The sequence below is a fragment of the Euprymna scolopes genome, chromosome 15 (genome assembly GCF_053919585.1).
Source record: "Euprymna scolopes isolate OS-2025 chromosome 15, ASM5391958v1, whole genome shotgun sequence".
NCBI lineage: Eukaryota > Metazoa > Mollusca > Cephalopoda > Sepiida > Sepiolidae > Euprymna > Euprymna scolopes.
The window spans coordinates 3085139-3107991 of NC_136496.1; the positions used below are offsets into that span (position 1 = coordinate 3085139).

Sequence of the window (22853 nt, forward strand, 5' to 3'; positions counted from 1 at the left end):
TTTGTCTCTGCTTTATCATTATTTTCATGGCAAGTGCTTGACTGAGCCCCCCCCCTCGCAAACTTTCACAAGAAACACCCGTCTAGCAGAAATCACTATCAATAATTCCCCCCAGTCTTTATCTGTGCCTAAACCTAAATGTAGATTTCATGAACAAAGCTTCTTTCTTAGAACTGCATGCTAGTGGAATTAATTGTCTTCCGTTTTCCTGCTCTCCAGCTGACTACAATATTGTTGCCTTCAAGTCTAATGTAAACAAGTTTTTGATGAGCCGTTCCATATACGTTAACAAATTTACCAAATTTCCATTACTAACGATTACTATATTGCCCAATTGTCTACTGTACACTCTTTAACCCTTATCCTCAAGTGGCCTCTTGGCCTTGATAAGTGGTGATACCTATGTAAAAAAAACAAAAAAACGCTTGCATGATTACTTTTTCAGTTTTTCTTCTCCTATACTAGATGCCGTGTCAAGTAATGTAATGTAAGATGTATTTATTTCATTTTTTTCAGTCCCATGCACGGCTCCTATAAGTATTGATATTTTTCTAATTGACGTTTAAATGATTTTATGCTTGAATGAAAATTTTCACTCTGAATATATATATACTAGCAAAGATACCCGTGCTTCGCACGGAGCTTTGTTGCACACTCGGGTACCAAAATCTGTGGGCACCTTTCCAGTAAGTTGATGTTGTAAGAGCAACGATTGCATAAGGTGATTAACATTTTAACTACCTCTTGTAGTGACTGAAATTCAATCAGGAACTTCACAAAACATTTTCATCAAAAAGGAAGGTTACTTGATGTTACATAGTAAATTTTTCATTGAAGTCATTTTCAACTCTTGCTTAAATTTTATCTTGCACATTCAATACTAAAAACTTACCACAATCAGATCATGTCAGTTTTTCCTCATATCCATTTCTCGAACTTTTCACTAAAGAGCCTCAGGGTAAACTACATTTCTGCTGCTTTGATTTGGAGCCAGAATGTAGAGTTTTTCTGAACTTCCTGTCCGGCTGATGGAGACGTAGAACATACCGTGACTGAAGCAGTCTGATGTCAAGTCTACGCCAATGGTGTTAAATGTCTGACCTTGACTTTTGTTTATGCTCATTGCAAAACACACCTTCACAGGAAATTGGAGTCTCCGGAATTTAAATGGAAGTACTGAGTCCGATGGAACTAAGGGGATCCTTGGCAGTAGAACGGTTTCGCCTTTGTAGGGACCACAGGAAATGGTGGCCTCAAGTACATTGGTGTGCAATCTGGTGATAACACATCTGGTTCCGTTTGTTGTTTTTGGCGGTTCCAAGGATCGAAGAATCATAATTGGCGATCCAATTTTGAGATTTAAAATGTGTGGAGGCATTCCAGATATCTCCAAAGAGTTTAAAAACTCCACAGGGTAGTGAACAGCTTCATATTCATTAGTAGCCGAATCAACTGACTTGTATTGCTTTGTGTCTCCTGGAAATTCATCCATTATTGAATTGTTCAAATGATTCACATTGCTGTTTAATGGCGAAATAATAGCCCTCTCAGCAAGCCAATCCGGTGATTTTCCATTGTTTTGCAGGTCTGGGTACACTTTGTCTTTCAGTTGCTTCTGATTACCGACACATTTACCAAGCGCAGTTGGAATCTTAATTGTGTCAGGTGAAGAAGTGATAGGAAACTGACCATTACCGATTTGGAGAAGCAATTTTGAGAAGTCTGCTGCAGCTGTGTTATCAGAGATATAGGCTCTCATATTAGTAGTCAGTCTCTTCACTATAACGTGCCTCCAGAGATAGGATTGTTTCAAACTTGCATTGACAATGTTAGCCCTTGTGCCATTTTTAACCACTGGGAGGATTTGACGGAAATCACCGCAAAATAAGGTTGGAATGCCACCCATGGGATTCTTGTTTCCTGTGATGTCTTGCAGTGTTCGGTCAATTGCTTCATAAGCACTCTTGTGCGTCATTGGGGCTTCGTCTACAATGATTGCAGAGGTGTCTCTAATTACATTTGCCAAGGCTGAGTTACCAGTAATTTTGCAAACTGGCTGATCCATTCGATGAGTATCCAAGGGTACTTTAAAAGTGCTGTGAAGAGTGCGGCCACCTTGTAGTAGAGTAGCAGCAATGCCACTGAATGCTGTTGCAAGCACAATCTTTCTCATGGATCTAATCTTTGCAAGGATCAAATTGATTACAAAAGTCTTGCCCGTACCACCTGGAGCATCAAGAAACATCATGTTTTTGTTCATTTCACCTTGTGCTTCCAACATTGCCATGAATGAATTGTAAACTTCTCTTTGAGAATCGGTCAGTTTTTCTTGCATATTTTCTGCTTGTAGGGAAGTTCTTCAAGATTATAAGTAACTTCACGTTGATACTCTCTCGCGAGTCTTTCATCTCTCCCTTGCATTGGTGCAGGTAATCCATAGCTTGCCAATGGTTGACCGCACATAAGGAGAACTTTTTCTTCAATTAGACAAAGAGTTTTATTGTAGATGTCCTCATTAAAATCTGCTTCTGGATTGTTAACTTCTTGCCTGTATCTGTGAAGAATGTCTTCAGATATTACATCACGAAAAGCCATCCAGATCTCAAGAGGATTTCTTGGCTCACAGGCTGTTAAAATTATCACAAATAGGCTTTGCAAATTTGAAGGTGATTGAGTGGCACTTGCCTCTCCTACTGCTTGATGCAAGTGATGGTCATTTTCTAGAAGGCCTCGAGCAAGGCACGCTGCTCTGTATGTTTCAAACACCTGACCATTGTATGCTCGCAAATTTTGAAATGAAGTTGGACCAGCAACCTCATTGAGCAACAGGCGTAAGAAATAACACTCCCCTGCTTTTGGACTAATCGTGTAGATTCTCCCAATGCATGGTGCCTTCCATACATCATCATTTTCAGTACCTTCAACTTGTACCCCACGCATTCTTCTCATCCATTTCTTTGTCGATTTGTTCCAAGTGTAAAACTCAGGGACTTCTACGTATTTGAGACCCCTTGCAAAGTCATCCTCATGGCAGAGTTGAAAAAATGCTGTCAAAGTTGTGGCAGGCGGTGGACCTTGGGCTCGTTCCAGAGCAGTATCAGCTGAGAACATGACACGCTGCCCATTTTCAAGATGAACAGAAAGTTGTACAATTGGGGGGAAATGTTCATGGATGGGATGTTCCAATATCCTCCAGGCTGCCTCTGAACTGCCGACATACCTTGCATTCTGGAACTGCTGGATCTCATCCACAATGTGACTTTGTACTTGGCCTTGTTTGTTAGCTGCTCCATCAGTTGTTTGTAGTTCAAACACTGCTTGATCACATCCTTTATTCACGTATTTGAGGACATATTTGATGCTTTGGATCGAGCTGCAAATTTCTACGTTAATGTGAGCGTTGAACTGCTGAAGGAGGACCTTGTTGTACGGAACAATCCACTGGTTTGTTATTTCTTGATTAACATACCGACCATTTCTCTTCATCCTTATTGTACCAGTCTGGCCTCCATCTTCTGGTTTTCTTCGCCTGTACTTGGGGTAAGAGTCTTGGCCTTGCTTGGTACACTGAAGAAATTCTTTTGGGTATTTTTTGGAACATTTGTTGTCAATCATACATGGACAATTTGGATTAAATGGTCCACAAGGTCCATGCACCATATGTGCCATCACTTTAGCATGAAGATCAGGATCTTCCTCTTTGTCAGGGATCTCTGCAGATATGCAGAGATCCATTTTTTCTGGTAGAAGTTTGTCCTCTGGGGCCTGCCAGGTGAGGATGTGTGCATGCGGCAGTCCTCTTTTTTGATATTCAATACTGTACAGGAAAGCCCTCAACCTGCCAAATCCTCCCTTTTTAATAAATTCAAGTAACTTTTTTAGCTTCTGCCTGAAAACCCTGGCAACAATATCTGGACGATCCTGAGGGTCTTGCCCTTGAAGACAATTTTCTGTAATTTCTGTCCACTTTGGATTTGTTGTGAACATGATGAAGAGGTCGGCTCGGCCCATTCGCCGAACATATGCCATGGCATCACTTTGACGCTCAAACATGTATCGAGGGCCTCCTGTATAAGTTGCCGGAAGTACAACTCGTTGACCAAACTGTTCTGGATTCCCATCCTCCCTAAGAATTGAATCTCTCAAGTTGCTATAATTGTCAGCTCTCAGGGTCTGTTGCTCACGCCTCAGGAACTGTAAACGTTCTGTTTCAATCTTGCAGTACACATCCACCAGCCATTGTTGAAATAGCCTTCGGTACCAGAGAAAATAGTTTCCAGGCCGAGTCATTAAATGGTACGAATAAAATTGCTGTTGGGTAACTTTTCGCCCATTGGATGCCTTCATGTAGATGTTGTAAGATGGAGAACCATAGGGGTACATTAATGGGTACATTAAAGTATCGTAGAGGGGATGTAGTTCGGAGATCCATTTTAATGTATCATTTCTAAAACGCAAGACAATATCCCGGTTAGCTGTTGGTTCATTCTCCATTAATATTCCAATCTCATACGTTGTTGTTGGAGCATTGAATCGCCGTGGATGCTCTTCTTGCGGCCTTCGGTCTTCCCTTATGACAACTTTATGTTCTACCAAGTGTTCTTCTTCAATCCTCTCCTTTGTTGTTTTCAGCTGACAAATAAAGCTGTTGTTCTCATGTAAAAATTCAGTCAGACTTTGGAGAATGTCTCTATTGAGTCTACTATCACGTCCCCGATTATGTAGTTCCTCTTCCAGACTATCCAAGAAGTAGACTTGAATAAACTTTGCTGTTTCATCTTCAGGTGGTAAAAGACTCCCAATCTGGTGGCAAACCTGGCCTCGAATTCTAAAAGAAGGATTCCACCCATGTACTGCCGCAATTTTGTGACCAAATGATGTCATTGCAAAACAATTGTTATAACTGCGTAGATTTTGCAGAAAATCTTTAGAGATGGGACCATTGCCGGAGAGCAAATCTTGAAGCAACTGAGGCAGTGGTGGAAAGCTATCAAGCACAACTTTGCCAGAAGAACAATAACAACCAGGGGTTTCTCCTTTAAATTTTACAGCTGAGCAATGTTGACATACTTTGTCCATTTTTCCTATATCAGCTGTAGTGAGAGAGTCATTTTTGTTGTAGAGCAATCCTTTTCTATTGCAGTGTTCTATTTCATGGTGTCTCAAAGCAGTCATTCGTTGTCTAGCTGCCTCGTTTTCTGTCAATTGCTGGGGCAAAGTCATACTCTCTCTCCATGCAGCCTCTCGTTGTTGCCCTTGGTATAGGCGAAAGCTTCATTGGGTTTCCGATTCATTCTGATGTCGTTGAGCCACTCTCAACTCACCTTGTGTACGTCTACTTACCTCATATAATTCATTCGATCGTAATATTGCTTCTCTTTCCAGTGCATATCTTTGCCTTTCTTGAATTTCATCTTGTGATGAATTTAACCGCCTTACAGCATGTCTAGTTCTGTCAGCTTCACGTTGGGTTTCTCTTTCCAAATCTGACAGTCTTGCTCTCCTTTCTCTTTGACGTATCCTGTTAAGTTCTAGACGTCTTTCTCTATCTGAATTGTTTTCATTGGAGCGAATTGCAGCAACTCTTAGTCTATTAGCTTCCAATCTTTCCATTCTTTCTTCCTCACTTTCGTTTCTACTTCGTTTGGGTGGCATAATTTCGGTTTTAAACGGAATTGTTTAACGATATTAATGATTGTAAATTAATTAAGCGTAAAGGAAATGTATACTAACTGAAATGGACGAACTATAAATAATATTTCTGAATAGTACAATTATAAACAATTATATTGTACCTATTTACTATGCCTCCCCACGGGACAGAGTTAGACACCAGGGTCGTTTTTTAACGTGGAGAAAAGGTACAAAAATAAAAATTGTCTCAGTCGTGAAGGATTTCTCCTCCACCGAAAGAGAACAAGAAAATGAAGTGCAGCATCTGAAGAACAGATACTACACTTTGATCTTGACCAAAAGGAATGAATAAAAGCGACCTACGTGTGACTCATTACTTCCGGGTGTAAACGTCACAGTCTAAAAGTAATAATTAAAAAAAAAAAGTAAATGTAAAATAAATGTAATACCAACTTAGGTTAACTAAGTAAACAGTACAATTAAAACAGTTCTATTAAAACAAATAATTACTAAGATCTAGGTAATTGTTAGTCTCATTGTTATGGTTTTAAAGAAAAAAATGTGTAAAAAAAGTTCTGCTTTTGTGAGTACGTGTATTTCTTTTAAATTACATAACCTTTTTATTTTATTATTTATATCTCTTTTAAATTTATATATTTTGTTAGTAAACTGGAAGAAATTCAGTTGAATAAAACCTTGTTCGTGTTCTTTACGTTAAACTCATATTTTTATAAAAGGTTCATCCGGTTTAAAGAAAGCGCTAAGTTTAAATAAGACTGGAAATAACTAATTCAATATATAAATAGAAAAATGAAATAAATATAAGCTTTAAGTCTTAAGATAGTAATAATCAAAATGTAATAAATTATTTGTAGTTCAAATCTATGATAAACAGGCTTTCGAAATAGGCTCGACCAGAAAGATTAAATTGGAACGAAATTATAATCTCGGTGCCATTTTCAAAACAACCCCACAAAAGTAACGGTATCCTGCAGTTGGTTAAATGACAATGGTTGTAAGAAAAATGTAAAAGAAAATGCGCTTATCTGTTTATTTTGACCTGTTTTATTTAATTAAAAAAAAATTGGCTATAACTGGAAGAGAGCGTTATGTTTTGGGGGTTGTTTAAAAAATAGAATGGAAATAAAGTTAGTTCCGTTTTAATTGTGTTCAATTGCGGCAAGCGCTAACAAAATCGAAAAATCACTGTTTACATTCGAAATGTTAACTTTTATAGGTTTACAGGTTTGCTGACAAGGCTGGGGGTGTTTAATACAATTATTTTACTAAATTGATTTTTTTCATTTAAAAATAAAATTATTTATTTTTTAATAAAGTTTTATTTTAAAATATTTGTTTTTGTTTATTTATATAAAATTACGATAGTTGAATTGTATTCTTTCAATTATATTGGCAAGTAAAATATAAAAGATTAAAACGGAACGAAATTGAAATTTCCATTACATTTTCAATACAATCCCAAAACATAAAGCTTTGCTCGCCAATGAATTGTTTTGATAATATACGTAAAGTGAAATAAATCGAATATAAAATTAAATGAAAATATATTAAATAATTAAATGTTAAATAGATTTTGTAAATAGTACAGTTGAAATGATTAGAATATTTCTAATATGTAATAAGGTCGAGATAATTAGTTAAAGATATTTAATATAATGTGATATGCAAATGAGCATAAGTCATTCGATATGGGGGTGGTTTGTAGACTAGTATATAAAGAAATTAGGCAAAGATTCTTATGTCTCCTTTAACAGAAACATCCTAAAATGGGTTCTAATGTTTCTCTACCAGGAGAGATCTACCCTCTTACCTCCTTTATATTTCGTTGATGATGGAGAGCTGTACACACAGACAGAAACACACGAACCCTATTACTTTATAAAAATATAGATATATATATATATAACCTTCAGAATGTGAGAAAATATACAATTATTTCCACAGCGAGACAACGCCACAGCTCACTATTGGCTGTCATGGCTCTTGTGAACTGCGATGTTGTCTGACTGTGGAAATATATATATATATGTCATCCACATACAGTACTGTTTCGCTGTATCACAGCTCATCAATATGGCTAGACAAGCAACTACCTCAAACCAAGTTTGAAACACAATCACCAAGACGACAGTCGGCACTCCTCACTGTTGCAGTATTCGGCTGCTCTAGGATAGGTATGTGAATTAACAATGCTCAAATACTGTCCAAATGCCTAAGCTCCATTTGTTTACACAAAGAGAACTGCTTAATACGTTAGTGGCAGTTTGTTTATCACTTCCAAACATGCTCAACCCAAAATAGGGAGTATTTATAGTCATCCACATACAGTACTGTTATGCTGTATATACAAAGAGCATTCCAAAAGTAATGTCTCCTATTTTTTATTCTGCCAGAATGAATCAGAGGGGATTGCAAATTGTACTGCTCTGGTAAATGAACACATGGATTTATGACTTGAAAGTTTCATCTCTCTGTTGCAGATATTGACAGTGTGAGATTCTAAGAAAGCCACTCTTGTCATGGATGTGCGTCAGAAGCAGAGATTCGTCATTGAATTCCTGGCAAAAAATATATATATATATATAGTAAGTTATTAAAATATATATGGCAATTAAGCTATACAGAACATTCCGCGTTTCTTTCTCGTGAGAATATGTCAGCCTAACGAATTCTCAAGAAAATGAAATGCAGAATATTTTGTGTAGCTTAATTGCCATATATATTTTCATAACTTTCTACCTAGTTCTACCTATGTATTGAGCTGTTGAAGTAAATACTGAAAAATTTATGCATAAAATTATATCCTCATATATTAATTTATGTGATTAAATGAAGTAGTCATATATATATATATATATATATATATATATATATATGAAGATTTAAGATAAAGCTCTACCTATTTCAGTATTTGGATGTGGCAATCTGACAGAATGATGAAAATCCAACAAAGTTTAGTATTATTGTGATAATTCTGCTGGAGTGCTCTGTGCTGGTAATAATGATATTTCAGTTCCGAAACCTGAATCCCAAGTCATTATGATGAATGTTTCGTTGGAAGCAATGCTGCTGTACAAACGGCAGCTATGTATAAACATGTGTATTTGTTAGAGGGAAGGACAGTTGCATTTGTGAAAGCAAATTAGTTGTAGTCAAAAACTAAAAAGAAGAACCTGTGTCGATTTTGAGAGGATAAAAATAATCAAAGACCCAAAATTAGTTGGAATGGTTTTTTAGAGATGATCACTATACAAAAAGCAGATTTGATTTCTTGCATGAAGAAAAAAATATGAGAAAAATTATTTTCTTGGGAAAAGTCAATCGGTTGGATTTACATGGACAAAAAAATTAATCAATGCAATTACAAAAAAGACCAAAATCAAGTGGACACTGATTGGATTAAAATATTTGACCATTGTTCATAATGGGTTGAAATAGCAAAACTATTTGGAATTTACAAAAGATTTTGCTCTAAAAAAAATGTTTGTGTTTTATTTGTAAAAGCAAACTCATGTTCAGAATAACGACTTAGCTACTGTCAGTTCTCATTTTCTGCTGCTTCACTAATGAGATCGAGGGCGAAAATACAGGTGTGGTGGAAGAGACGGTTGGAAAGTTAAACATTAATGATTTATAAAATCATCTTTTATCCTTTTCTAATTATTTTTCTGAAGCAGGTGTTATCACTGGTGCCCTAGTGACAGATATTCAACAATAGAATGGTTAAAACATTTTTGAAAATGACAGCACCCAAGATGACGAAAACATGTTGATGATGTAACCCGGAATCCATTCCATGTGTACATATAGTGATGCAAACGGTATTTCAAACTTAAGCATAACAAAACGACAGATGAATTGGTGGACCAAATGATAAAGCCGCTTATAGCAAAATATAAACAAATCAAATACCACATCTCAGAAATATCATCCAATATTTCAGGCATCACTTCATCTTTTTGAAACATACAATATTAGAAGTGGCGAAGACAACAAAGGATAAGATACGCTTACCTGTTGACACAAGATTGTCTAATTGGCTTCGTTTGATTTTCATTTCTTTCACAAAATCGCCATAGACTGGAATTTGCCAAAAATCTGACGTTTCATTGGACATCTAAACATTAACAATAAAAATAAACAAAAATAGAAATGCATTTTAATCATTAAATTTTTTTTTTTCTCCAAATTTCAAATACATTCAAACATTACTAACGATTACTATATTGTCTAATTGACTACTCTACACTCTTTAACCTTTATCCTCGAGTGGCTTCTGGGCCTTGATAAGTGGTGATGCCTATGTAACCTCCCCCCAAAAAAAACATAAATCTCAATCTTTAAGAACACAAAACTATTAATGACTCCATTCAGTCTCGAAAGACAAAGGATACCCCCTGTAGGGGCAGCTGCGCGTGTAATTGAATTGGCACTGTTTGAGTCCAGTGGTATAGAGAAGTCCAGGACGACTAGAAACAATGCTGAGATTAGCGGAGAGCATATACAGCACCTGGAAGTCCCAAATGGTCACTTATTTAGTATTGACCAGGTTCAACGTTGCTTAACCTTCGTGATCCAGCAGGAACCGGTGTGTGAATGTGATTATGCATTATGTAAAACCTATGAAAATTATGCCTATGCGACAACATGCTGCGTTAAAAAAAAATGAAAAAATAACGTTTGTGTTTTCCTGATGAAGACTTTTATATGGTTTGAAAATTAGAGTTTAAATAAATGTATTTATTTTTTTAAATCTGCATTTACAATTATCTCTTAAACATAGTTTTTCAAATGCTTGTTTGTTTTTTGAATGCTATTTAGATTCAACTTTGAATTTTAAATCTTTTACAGTTTACTTTTAGAAACAAAAATGACCATTTCATTTTTTTTTTTTTAAATATTTTTTTTAAACACAGGGAGCAGCTCAACTTTCTGTGCTACCTGCAAGCATTGTGTACACAAGAAAATGCAGTGGAATTGCTGGTAATTTAAGTGAGGATAACCAATTTGTGTGCAAGAAGTGGAAGACAATAGAAATGGATGAGAAGTCAAATGTGGAGAAAATATATTTGGATGATGAGGGTGTTCAATGCAAGAGTAGGAGTCAGGAGTGGATGAAGTTAATTCTAAGGAAATTCTGTCATTACTAACCAGCAAAGTGTTATCACTGTCAACCAAAGGAAAAGTTCATCAGCCATGTGTATGCATATGGTATACTGGGGGGAAGTATGTATTACGGCGCTAGAACAAATATTTGATATTCGTTCTGTATAACATGGAGGAGGTATATTATGTACAAATTATGTCTAACATGCATATCATCTAGTGACATAAAAATTATAACAGATACATTTTGACAATGGACATGTAACAAAAGGGGCAAAGAACAGTTGTCTGCGATTAAAATATCAGACCAATTGGAGAAAGATACCTGGCTGGTCCCTGATCTTGTCAAATAATCCCCAATCACATGTATATCCCATCAAGAGAGATGATGACATTATTTTGAAGGGAGGTGTCGACGTCCTCCTACATATAGCACCTAGTATTTCCAAATAGTCACCCATCCGGTACTAACCAGGTTCAGCATTGCTTAACTTCAGCAATCTAATGAGAGACGACATATCAACGTGATTATGCTGTATTGATTAAATAGAAGGATTTAGGTTAAAATGTTGTATGGATTTCAGAGTTTAACACAGAAACATTCGCAGCTTCAAAAAGGTGTGCCTAAAGATGATCGGAGGCTCAAAATGTTATGAAAATAACAATCAAAATGAGACTAGTAGTCCGAATAATACAAATTATCGTCATCTCAAAAGTTATGGAAGCATCAAAATCATAATCTATTCCCAGCATAACAGAGGCAGAGAAATTAGTTTGTCAACGTTGATGTTTTTATTCATCGCATGAGTTGACATCTACATTAATGGCTTCAGCACGAAAAGGAAATAAGGAAGATATCATTTAATTTATACTTTCTCATAAATTGGCTAAATCACATTATGCCCTTTTTTTTCTTTCTGAACAGTTTGTGAAATCTGAAAGTCGTAATAATGGATTGTTCTGTGCAAGCATCTGGTTTATTTCACCGACTAAGATTCTTCGATTCTCATCAGATCAGCCATATTTGATGTTTGTTATTATTACAACTATTGATTTAAATTAAATCGAATCACAGTTTAGAAACGATTTATTTTCATGTCAAAAAGCCCACGATTTGATGATGTATCTCAGCAATGTGATAATTTTATTCATGTTATCTAAGACTAGCAATAACGTACCCAGTGTTATCCAGGATGGAGTGAACTTATTTCAGTTTTTATTTTGGTGTTTATACATTATGATTGGATATCTAAAAAAATTTTTTTAATGCATTTCAAGTAAAAACACGATTAGGTGTCATTTGGAAATTAGTAAAAATCCCCTCTTTTTTTGGCACTCCAGACAAGGCACGAAGCCACTTGATGTAAAGGATTAAAAAATACTACTTCAAGGTAAAAACTTTACAATGATAAGTTAGATGGAATAGATTATAACTCAGAACACAGCAATTCTTTCCCCTTTGTCAGAAACATTGCTCGTGTAATGTGAGAACTAAAAAACAAAATAAAGGAAGTGAGAGTTATGAGGTTGCCAAAAGTAAATTCAAGGGGCACTTTCTACTCTCCTTAAAAATGACCATGTAGAAGATCTGCTAGAAGTATTATCGATTTGCCATTTTCTATTTTAAAATTGCAAAAGTTAAATGAAAACAAGGGAGGTAAGTCAGTTTATCATATGGAATTTATCACAAGAGGCTAAACCAACAAAAATGCATTCCTCAGCCTTTAAACTCCTCGGCCTAACGCTCTCAGGAAACATGAGTTGGAACAATTACATTGAGAGTATCGCCAGGACCGTTGCGAAGAAGGTAGGTTCTCTCTACCGTGCTAGAAAGATACTAACGCCCAAAAGTATCCTATACCTCTATAAGGCCACCATTACCCCATGTATGGAGTATTGTTGTCATATTTGGGCTGGTGCATCTACCACTAGTCTCTCGCTCCTAGACAAGGTTCAAAAGAGAGTCACCAATCTGATAGGTCCTGAACTGGCATCTAAGCTTCAGCCTCTGTTCCATCGACGAAATGTTGCATCCCTCTGCCTGTTCTACAAGTATTTTAACGGTGAATGCTCTGACGAACTGCAAGCACTTGTGCCCCCTCAATGTAAATACCCCCAACAAACCCAACAAGCAGAAAAATCCTACCCCTTCACAGTTGAGATCCCTAGATGTAAGAGAGCCTTCTACTCCAGTAGTTTCTTTTCCAGAACCGCTAGACTTTGGAATTCCCTTCCGGGTTCCTGTTTCTCCAACTGTACTGACATGCAGAAGTTCAAGTGCAACATGAACCAATATCTTGCTGCCCAACCCCCTACACAGTACCCCTGATGCCCATGTCCCTGATAGTAGCCCCTACAACAAAGTGGCAATATTCCTTGTTTGGGGTGAAAATGTAATCAAAAAAAAATTTTTTTTTTAAATTGATTTTTTTACCAAAGCATTTTTTAATAATTTTTAAAACTTACTAATTTCAACATGACACGTAATAGTGTTTCTACTTGAAATACATTTTTTGATATCCAATTATAATATACAAGCATCTTTATCTTTATTTGTTTGAACATTTTAAAGCTTATACAGGAGAGAACTTGAATGCCTACTAGACACTGTCCTCAAGTGTCTAAGGTCTCTCTCTGTACAGGGGTTTGTCAGAACAACCTGACATGAGGATACTTTTTCCATAGAAGTAAACCCTGACCAAATATTCAAAATCACATAGTATTCGCAGCCCAAATAAGATCTCCTCACTATGGCTACCCCACAGCTTTTCCGAGGAATGGTGCACCTTCTCCAAGTGATATTACCTCAAGTAATAGCACGAAGCTGGATACTCCACCAGACTAGATAAATTCTTGTCCTGGAATCCAGTAAGACCATGAGACCAACATGAAAGATATACAACATAAAAATGGTTAATTGGGGAGAGGAAAATTATGTTCTCAATTTCTTTACTAACTCATTGTTTGAGAGATAAAGAACTTAAATGGAACATTCGAATATCTATGTATTTCATAAAGACTTCAAGTGTAAGCCCCAGGTCGTGGGCCTCTTGATTTCTGAGAACTTCGACTGAAGTAAAATAAAACGAAAAAGATAATGAAATACCAAGGTTTTGTGTATAACTTGAAAAGAAACTGGAATCTTAGGAAGATTTCTATCATTCCAGTAATTATAGGATCAACTAGACTCATGAAAAAGAATTTCCAAAACTATCTGGCAAATATACCTAGTGAACCAAGTGCAAGAGAGATTCAAAGATTTGCACTTAAAGGGGCGGTCACAATCTTAAAAAGATCTCTCAGTTGGAATATATAAAATAGCGGGTTAATGTTTAGCATCTGGTAGGATGCCCCATCCCTAGCTTTAACAAACTGATAAGAAAATTGAAAAGAAAAAATACAATTTTATAAGGTAAATTCTTATTATATTCTTTATTTAAAAATGTGAGTTATATCCCTTTGCTGATTTGTATTTTTAGGTGATTAAAAGGAATTAAAAATGTTTTATATTTTCAATAGTCTAGGCTGGACAAAGTAACTAAAAAAAATAAATTGCTGTGAAATACATTATTATATTATCAATAATATGGTACAGCAATAAAAATAAAAATTACCTAGTCAGAAGCAAAGTTTTATTTGTCAACTTAAATGTTATCTGGGTCTGACTTAAAAAAAAAAAAAAACTGACAAGATGACTTTATATGTTAAATTTTTCAGATGTTTTCCTTGTTTTGCCTTCTCTACTCTCCAGCCTTCTTCCACTGTCGGGATTAATTTTACCTTGAAAAAAAAAGTTCAATTCTCACATAGTCAATATAATGCAAAAGTACCCCAACCACAAAAAAATTGCAAGATGAGTCTTGGACTGAAAAGAAGCTTACACCAGTACTAATATGGAAGAACCCCACTACTTCGGAAATGAAGTGGTTTCCCCTGATGATATGCGGTTAGGGTTAGCTACTGTGAACTTTAGGTGGTGTATCAGTTTATGCTTGATTTCTTCACAAAGTTTAGATCATGAATATCAGCCATTATTTTATCACTGTTCAATTCAATGTGGGGACACTTTGATGATTGTCTCTTCAGTAGGAGGTATGATCTTAAATGGGCATCATACTCATTGGACCTTACTCCCCCCTCCCCAATTTTGAACCTATAATACTGTCTATCAAAACAATCCTTAAAACTATTCCTGAACTGAAGAAAACATCCATCACAGTTTAAAACGAGGCAGTTTCAGAGACTAGCGTGTCAGAGAACAACAATTTTTTATGTCCAGGTGTGTTTATTATTGAATGGCTTAAAAACAAAGACTGTTTGATACTCATAAATGAAACTTGGTGGACAAGACAGGTATAGACTGATGTTTATTTGTACCAAATATAGTTGGGTTGCAGAAAACGAAATGTGAATTTTATTAATGACTAGCGGGGTACGGGCGATGCCCAGGTGTTTTGAGGTGTGGTTTTGGGTAAAAAAGACGTTGCCCGGGTGTTTGTGTCGGGGGGGGGAGGGTTAAAAAAGTTTTGGTAGGTAAGTAGGAAGGATTGAACCGGAAGCCTTGAGGCGAAGTTGGAAAATAAAGTGTGAAAAAAAACATACTACGCTAACCACTGGACCAGCAAGAAGTAGTAGAGAAAAGATGTTTGAATTTATTTAAGTATTAAGAATTGGCAGGTGCCCGTACTTGACAACTTAATGAAGTCAACTTTGACTGTGGGGCAGTATTTTATCTACTATGGGGCAGTTTTTTTTTTTTGGTTTTATTATACAAAAAAAGCCAAATCCACATACAGCGATCGAAAAATGTTGAATATTTAACTTTTCAAAGTTGGGCAAATTAAATACACATGCGACCCCCGTTGTTATCTCGTAGATATTATCATTTAGGCGTGATATAAAAAGTTTTAAGAAGGAGCGACCTCTGCGAGAAGGCGGAGGAAAAAACCCTTTTGCGGACATACACGAAAACGCACACACACACACACAAACATTTTCACTTTTATATATATAGATTGCATGAATAGTGGCATTTTGTGGAAATCACTCTGTACCTAGAAACAAACATTTGTATAATGCTATGAATTTGTCCGTCAACCCATGCAACTATGCGATCCAACTTTTAATCAAATCAAAAGTGTGTCAGCTTAAATACAAAGTTTTGCATTCTGCAAACTCTTTGAATTCATCAAAAATACAAGCGTCAACAAAAACTAAAAATTCAACAGAAGAATTTCCAACTGCTTGACTTCCCCACTTTACGTACTCAACCACAAAGTTGTCTCAACGATGACTTTAAATATTTGCTTACCAACCTTCACCATGACACCTATGCACCATCCATGCATCATTCTTCAACGAATACTAAAGTACTCCTTTCTTATTTTTCAATCCTTATGTTGAACGCTTCTTTCATTAAGGTTTTCACACATACTTACCACGTTCACACACAGTCGCACACATAGAATGAGTGCACCCCAAATAATCAACAGACTTTATCATCGCAAAGAATTCACTGCAAAATATTTTGCTTCCAAGTTTATATGCAAATTTTGTTGGTTTGAATTTGTAAAAGTCAAATGTATTTTTTATTTCTGATTTTCGTATTTTATTATTTCTTGTGTAATGAACATTGAATGTGTTTTGTGGATTTTATATTAGTGAGTTATCATTTATCAAGGTCAAGTGATACTGAAGGATATAGGTCAATTGAGATGTAAAGGTTTGTTATCCAAAAGATGAATAACACTATGAGAGTACTAAGGATTGATTATTTATGGAACAATTTATGACAAGTATTTGTTGTTATATATTATTTTATTTATTTATTATTTATTTATTTTTTTACATGGAGTTCACCACTTATCCAGGCCCAAGGGCCACTCAGGGATAAGGGTTATTGTGTGTACAGTAATCAATGGGATAGTGTAGTAATAGTATTGGAGAATTGATAAAGTGTCATTACTTAAGGGGGCGGTTCATCAGGAATTTGTTTGTGTTGGACTTGAAGACATCCAGGTTGAATTCGGGAGGGAAACAGGCAAGCGGAACAGAGTTCCACAGGCGTGCAGTTCTAAGAAAGAAGCTTTGTTCATGGAATCTACGTTTTGATTTAGGCACAGATAGGGAGTGGGGAAAATTATTGACGGTGGTTTCAGCTAGTCGGGTGTTTTTTGAAAAAGATTGGTGAGGGGGGACCAGAGAATGGAGCTCAGACGAGCACTTGCCATGGAAATAACGATAGAACAAAGATAGGCTTGCTACATCTCTTCTGTGGGAAAGAAGTTGCAAGGAAGAGAAAAGGACATCCCCCACTAAGCCACAAAGTCTATTTTGTACTCTGTCAAGGCAGGATAGGCTGTTTTTAGCAGCTCCTGCCCAGATGTGAGAGCAGTACTCCATCCTTGGACGTACTTGGCTTTTATATAGATAGAGAATTGCATCAGTAGTGAGATATCTTCTGGAGCGGTAGAAGGATCCCACCATTTTCCCAGCGACCTTGGCCACAGACTTGATGTACGTGTTCCATTTAAGATCAGGAGTAAAGGTCAAGCCCAGAAGCTTATCAAAACATGGGACCTCCCCTAGATGAGAGCCATCCATTTCAATTGATGCCAGATGGGGATCAGAGTTTTTATGATGTAGAGATAGGAGCTTGGTCTTAGATGCATTAAAGGTAACCAGCGACCTCTTCCCCCACTGTATCACACGCTCAAGATCAGAGGAGAGAGAATCAGAGAGAACATCCTCATTTATGGCCTTTGATGTGTTGCCATAGATGGTCGTGTCATCAGCATAGATGTCAACGAAAGATTTTAGTATGTGTTTTGGGAGATCATTGATGTAGATCAGGAAGAGAGTTGGGCCCATTGTGGACCCCTGAGGGACTCCAGCATTAATACTGTGGGCCTCTGATTTCTGCCCATCAACCACTACCCTTATGAGCCTATCTGAGAGAAATGATTTAATATTTCCAGTTATACCGTAGCTGGAAATCTTGTGTAGTAGGCCTTTATGCCTAACCTTATCGAAGGCCTTTGATATGTCAAGAGCAATTGCCCTAGAAATGAAGCTTTTGTCGAGAGATTCGCTAATCCTATGAGATATAACCGTTAGCACATCTGCTGCAGATCTAGCAGAACGGAAACCATATTGTGTGTCGCTAAGAAGGTTATTTCTGCTGAGGTGGTTGACTATTTCTCTATTTATTGTGGATTCCAGCAACTTACTCATGACACACAGGAGACTTATTGGTCTGTACTGAGAGGGAGATGACATCACCTGAATTCTTAAATACAGGGCATACTGATGAGGTTTTCCAGGGTGTTGAGAAGCACTTCTCCTTAAGGCAATGCTTAAACAGTTTGGTAAGTATGGGAGCAAGTTCTGGTTGTAATTTTTTTAACACTATAATTGGAATACCGTCAGGACCAGTTGCTTTACTGGAGTCAAGGTTCTTGATTAGCTTGACGACCTCATGCACAGATATTTGTATGTTGCATAGCGTGTTGTCTTTTTATAGAGAGATTACCACATATCAAGGCCCGAAGGCCACTTGAGGATAAGTGTTAATGTGTGTATTGTAGTCAGTGAGACAGTTACATAATAATCGTTTGTAGAAGAAATTTGGAATAATTAGATTATTTACGAGGATGGTTGAATAAGAACTTGTTTATATTGCACTTGAAGATAATAATATTGTAGTCAGATGGAAATCAGATCAGTGCAACAGAGTTCCACATGCAGGCAGTTCTAGAGAAGAAGCTTTGTTCATGGAACCCATGTTTATATTTAGGCAACGATAGAGAGCAGGGGAATTTATTGATAGTGATTTTGGTTAGATGAGTGTTTTTTTTTTTGTGAAGGATTATCAAGGGGAGATGATAGATTGGAGCTCAGTCGAGCACTTGCTATGAAAATAGTGATAAGGAAGGGTCAGGCTCGCAATGTCTCTTTAGTGGGACCGAGATTGCAGAGAAGAGAAAAGGGCATTGCCCACTAGATTATGAAGTCTATTTTGAACTCTGTCAAGGCAGGATAGGATGCTTTGAGCAGCTTCTGCCTAAATGTGGCAACAGAATTCAATCCTAGGATGTACTTGGCTCTTATGCAGGTAGAGGATTGCTTCAGCAATGAGATATCTACTGGAGCGGTAGAGTGATCCAACTATTTTTCCAGCAACCTTGGCTACGGATTTGATGTATGTGCTCCATTTTAGATCAGGAGTGACGGTCAGACCAAGAAGTTTGTCTAAACATGGGGTGTCCTCAAGGTGAGAGCCTTTCATTTCAATAGAAGCCAGATGTGGGTTAGAGCATTGATGATGGAAAGGTAGAAGTTTGGTTTTAGATGCATTAAGATCGTTTGAGATGAGGCTTCATAATTTATTTTTTTGCAGACTGTTATCCTCATCTTCATGGTTGTTGTTTTACTATGAAGATGAGGTTAACAGTCCGCAAATAAAAAAAAATACTCAAATTATGAAGCCTCATCTCAAAGAATTCCAAAAAATAAAAAAAAAAATAAAATAATATACAATACCATTTGGTACAGAGTCACAATGGAAGACCAGATGAGAACACAAAGATTGGATTTATAAACCATTAAAAATCAAACCTTCATTGCCATTTTAAGCCCATGGTGCAGTGGATAGCAGCGTTGAATCTCTACAGTTCCAGGTAAGTATTGTCTGAACAAAGCAGGTCGGAGAATTAGTTGGTCAAAACATGGTGAGATAACAATGATGGAAAGCAGTAATTACTGGGGATACAATTATAAGAATCAGCATTCCTATTCCGTTACGGTTAATGACATGAAGAAGGCCAGAGGATAAGTTGGCCGAAACATGGTACAACAACAACAACAACAACTATGAAGATGTGGATAAAAGTCCGTAAAAAAATAAATATTCAAGTATTTGTTGGCATTGGACTTGAAGATAACCATATTGCAATCTGCAGGGAAGCAGTCCTGCAATAATGTGTCTTACAGATGGGAAACCATTGCAAAGAATCTTTGTTCATGAAAAGTTCGCTTTACATTAAGTATGTCAAAAAAGAACAGAAAAAATATTTCTGTTGTGGTAGGAAGACGAGTTTTTGCAGTGAATATCTTAAAAAGAAGAACAAAGAGATTGGAGTTGAGTTGAGCATCTTCCAAAGAAATAATGTGAATAAAAAAAAATGTAAATTAAATGAAGAAAAATATTTGTTCGAACTCCTGCGTTCCTACGACTAAATTAAACTGTAATTTCCACTGTTTGTTCAGCTGTCGAAAACCTGACTGCCTGTTGTGCTTCCAACTCATCCTTTTCGATAACAGTTTTTTGTCCTCGTATGCAAATTAAAACCATATGTATATTACTCAGCCTTCTACAAACGAAGATCTTTTCTTTCTCTTTCCTTCCCTCATTTCGTCACCTGACAGGAAAGAGAGAGGTGCACACATTTGTGTAAGTTACTTTCTTCATTACTTTCACCACATAATCAATTTCTATAATGTTGTTGTTCAATTTCTGCCACATAATGATAAAGTAGAGAGAGACTATCAATATCTCGGCTGTGAGAAAGAGGCTGTGTGGAAGATAACATCACCCACTAGATTTCAAAGTCAGAAAAGTGTGCTCTGAGTGGTACCTCCACAGATATGGCAACAATACTCCATCTTGGGTTGTATTTGACTTAGGAGTTGGGTACTGAGTGTTATCTTTATAATGCTATATACTCAAACGACTTAGCCACCGCCTCTCACTGGTGCTACAAGATTAGGCTGTCAAAAGATACTGGCTTCCTGACCTAAAATGAACAAAACATTAATGTTATTGTTTTTGTTTCATTTTCTTTTGTAAAACTCAATCATGTTCTACAAAATCAAAATCAAAAACTTTCCTTTAGAAAACAACGAAACCAAACACTATGAATAAATATATCAAAATATAAAGAAATTAAAGCATAAAACCATTTTCCAAAATTACCAAATTCAGCATTAAATGACACAAAAACAGTTGATATGCCATAAAACAAAACAACCAAACCAAACATCATGAATAAATATTCGAAGATATAAAGAACTTAAAGTATAAAACTTTTTTCTAAAATTACTGGACTCAGCATTAAATAATCAGGAAAGGGTTGATATGCCATTAAACAAAACACCTCTCCTTCTCCTTACATTCTTGTCTCAAAATGGTTGAAACAACTGTTAATATCGTGAAAATCTTTAAGAGTCAGAACAAGTCAAAGAAATTTCTTGTTTTTTGTATATTCTTTCCTATTTTTTATTGATGTTTGTTTGCAACGCAGAAAAGCGGATTACGATTTGAAATGAGTTTGTTTTTTTTCCTCTCTTTTAGAAAGCGAAAAAATAATTGATTTACAAAATTCGATATTGCCAAACTTTTTTGCTTCTCTTTAAACAATGATAAAAAAATCGTCACCTTTTTTTTGTGTTTTATAAATGAAATTGATTTGAAGATTTAAAAAATTGTCACAGAATGTGTAAAACGATTCCTTCTTTTTGCTACAATAGTAAGAAAGCTGAAACGAAAACTTGAACAAATATTAGCTTAGGTTTTTAAGGTTTTTTAAAAATATATATGTGTGTGTGTGTGTGTGTGTGTGTATATATATATATATATATATATATATATATATATATATATATATACACACACACTGTGTATCAAATTATGAATGAACAAATATTAGCTTAGGTTTTTAAGGTTTTTTAAATATATATGTGTGTGTGTATATATATATATATATATATATATATATATATATATATATATATATATATATACACTGTGTATCAAATTATGAATGAGTTTACATTTTTTTAAATATTTAAGGAACGAGTGAATAAAAATCCATGAAACTTTGAGAAAGTGCTTACAATACTATTCAGCTACTCCAGTCAGAAAATAAATGTATTTTCAAACATTAAATGAACTAGGAAAAATGCTTAGAACATACCAGATAATTGAGAGGAATATTATCCTAATTTATTTTCAATCAATTCATATGCATGTCACGTTGATACAGTGGTAACATCACCAACTTTGAATGCTACAGTTTTGCTTTCAGTTTCGATTCTAGCTGATGGTACCAAATACTTGTTTTTTTACTTTTGAAATCACGACTATAATCTAATTTAACATTTCAACATACTGAAAGAAGGGTAATTCCATCTCAAATCATCCAAACCATGACACCCTTACCTCAGATTTTTTTCCAAACTTTCACTATATTTTGGTATCATAAAAACTAGAGAATCCTGAAAATTTGAGCTTTTAACTCTAAACGGTTCTGGAAATATCATAATTTTGGTATTTTACGTATATCGCGTTGAGGCGCAAATTCGCGAAATTATGAAATTACGTTTTTGGGCATAAATCAATTTCTAGACTAGGTAGAACCTTGAAAATTTGCATGGACAAGGTTTTCCACATGAGGAATCCAGAAATCATGTCTAAAACATCTGCAAATGAAGTGTTTCTGAGTTATTGAACTTTTAAGCCGAGATTTGAGTATTGGTCTAAGACGGCCCAAAAAAATATGTGACACTATTGGAAATTGAATTTTTTTTTGTTCCTAGACATTCTTGATAGTCTGAACTTAAATTCCTCCAAAAAAAGTGTTTGGTTTTTTCCTCGTTAGCTCACAATCGAACCTCAAAGATGGGCAGTTTTACGGGCCTCACTTCCAGACAGAGCAGTGTACAAGGAGTCACTTGACTTCACCATAAACAGGAATTCCTGAATTTTATTTTGACTTCCTGTTCATTTAAGAAGTGGTATTACTACTTTCTGGTGTTTCTTTAAGTTGGCTGAAACTATTTTGTTTTTTTGTTTTTTTGATGCAAGGATGCAAGTAGCAGGTAAAGCTAAGTAACCGGATAGCTCACAATCGAACCTCAAAAATTGTTTTTATGATACCAACATATGGTGAAAGTTTGGAAAAAAATCTGAGAGGTAAGGGTGTCAAAGATGTTTTTTCCTGGATGATTTGAGATGGAATTACCCAGAAATAAACAGTAAGATGGACAACATCTTGGAGTTTGGAATATAGACTTTTTGTCATTTATTTGTATAT

The 22853-nt window shown here is 35.9% G+C and overlaps 1 protein-coding gene across 1 annotated transcript in view; it reads right to left on the reverse strand.

Moving 5' to 3' along the window:
• Positions 1 to 22853, reverse strand: part of LOC145293693 (uncharacterized) — a 150679-nt gene that overhangs the window by 36236 nt on the left and 91590 nt on the right. The window contains exon 7 of the mRNA XM_080140103.1: positions 9670 to 9772. Within this exon, the coding sequence (XP_079996229.1) occupies positions 9670 to 9772 (103 nt within the window). The remainder of the gene's footprint in view (positions 1 to 9669; positions 9773 to 22853) is intronic.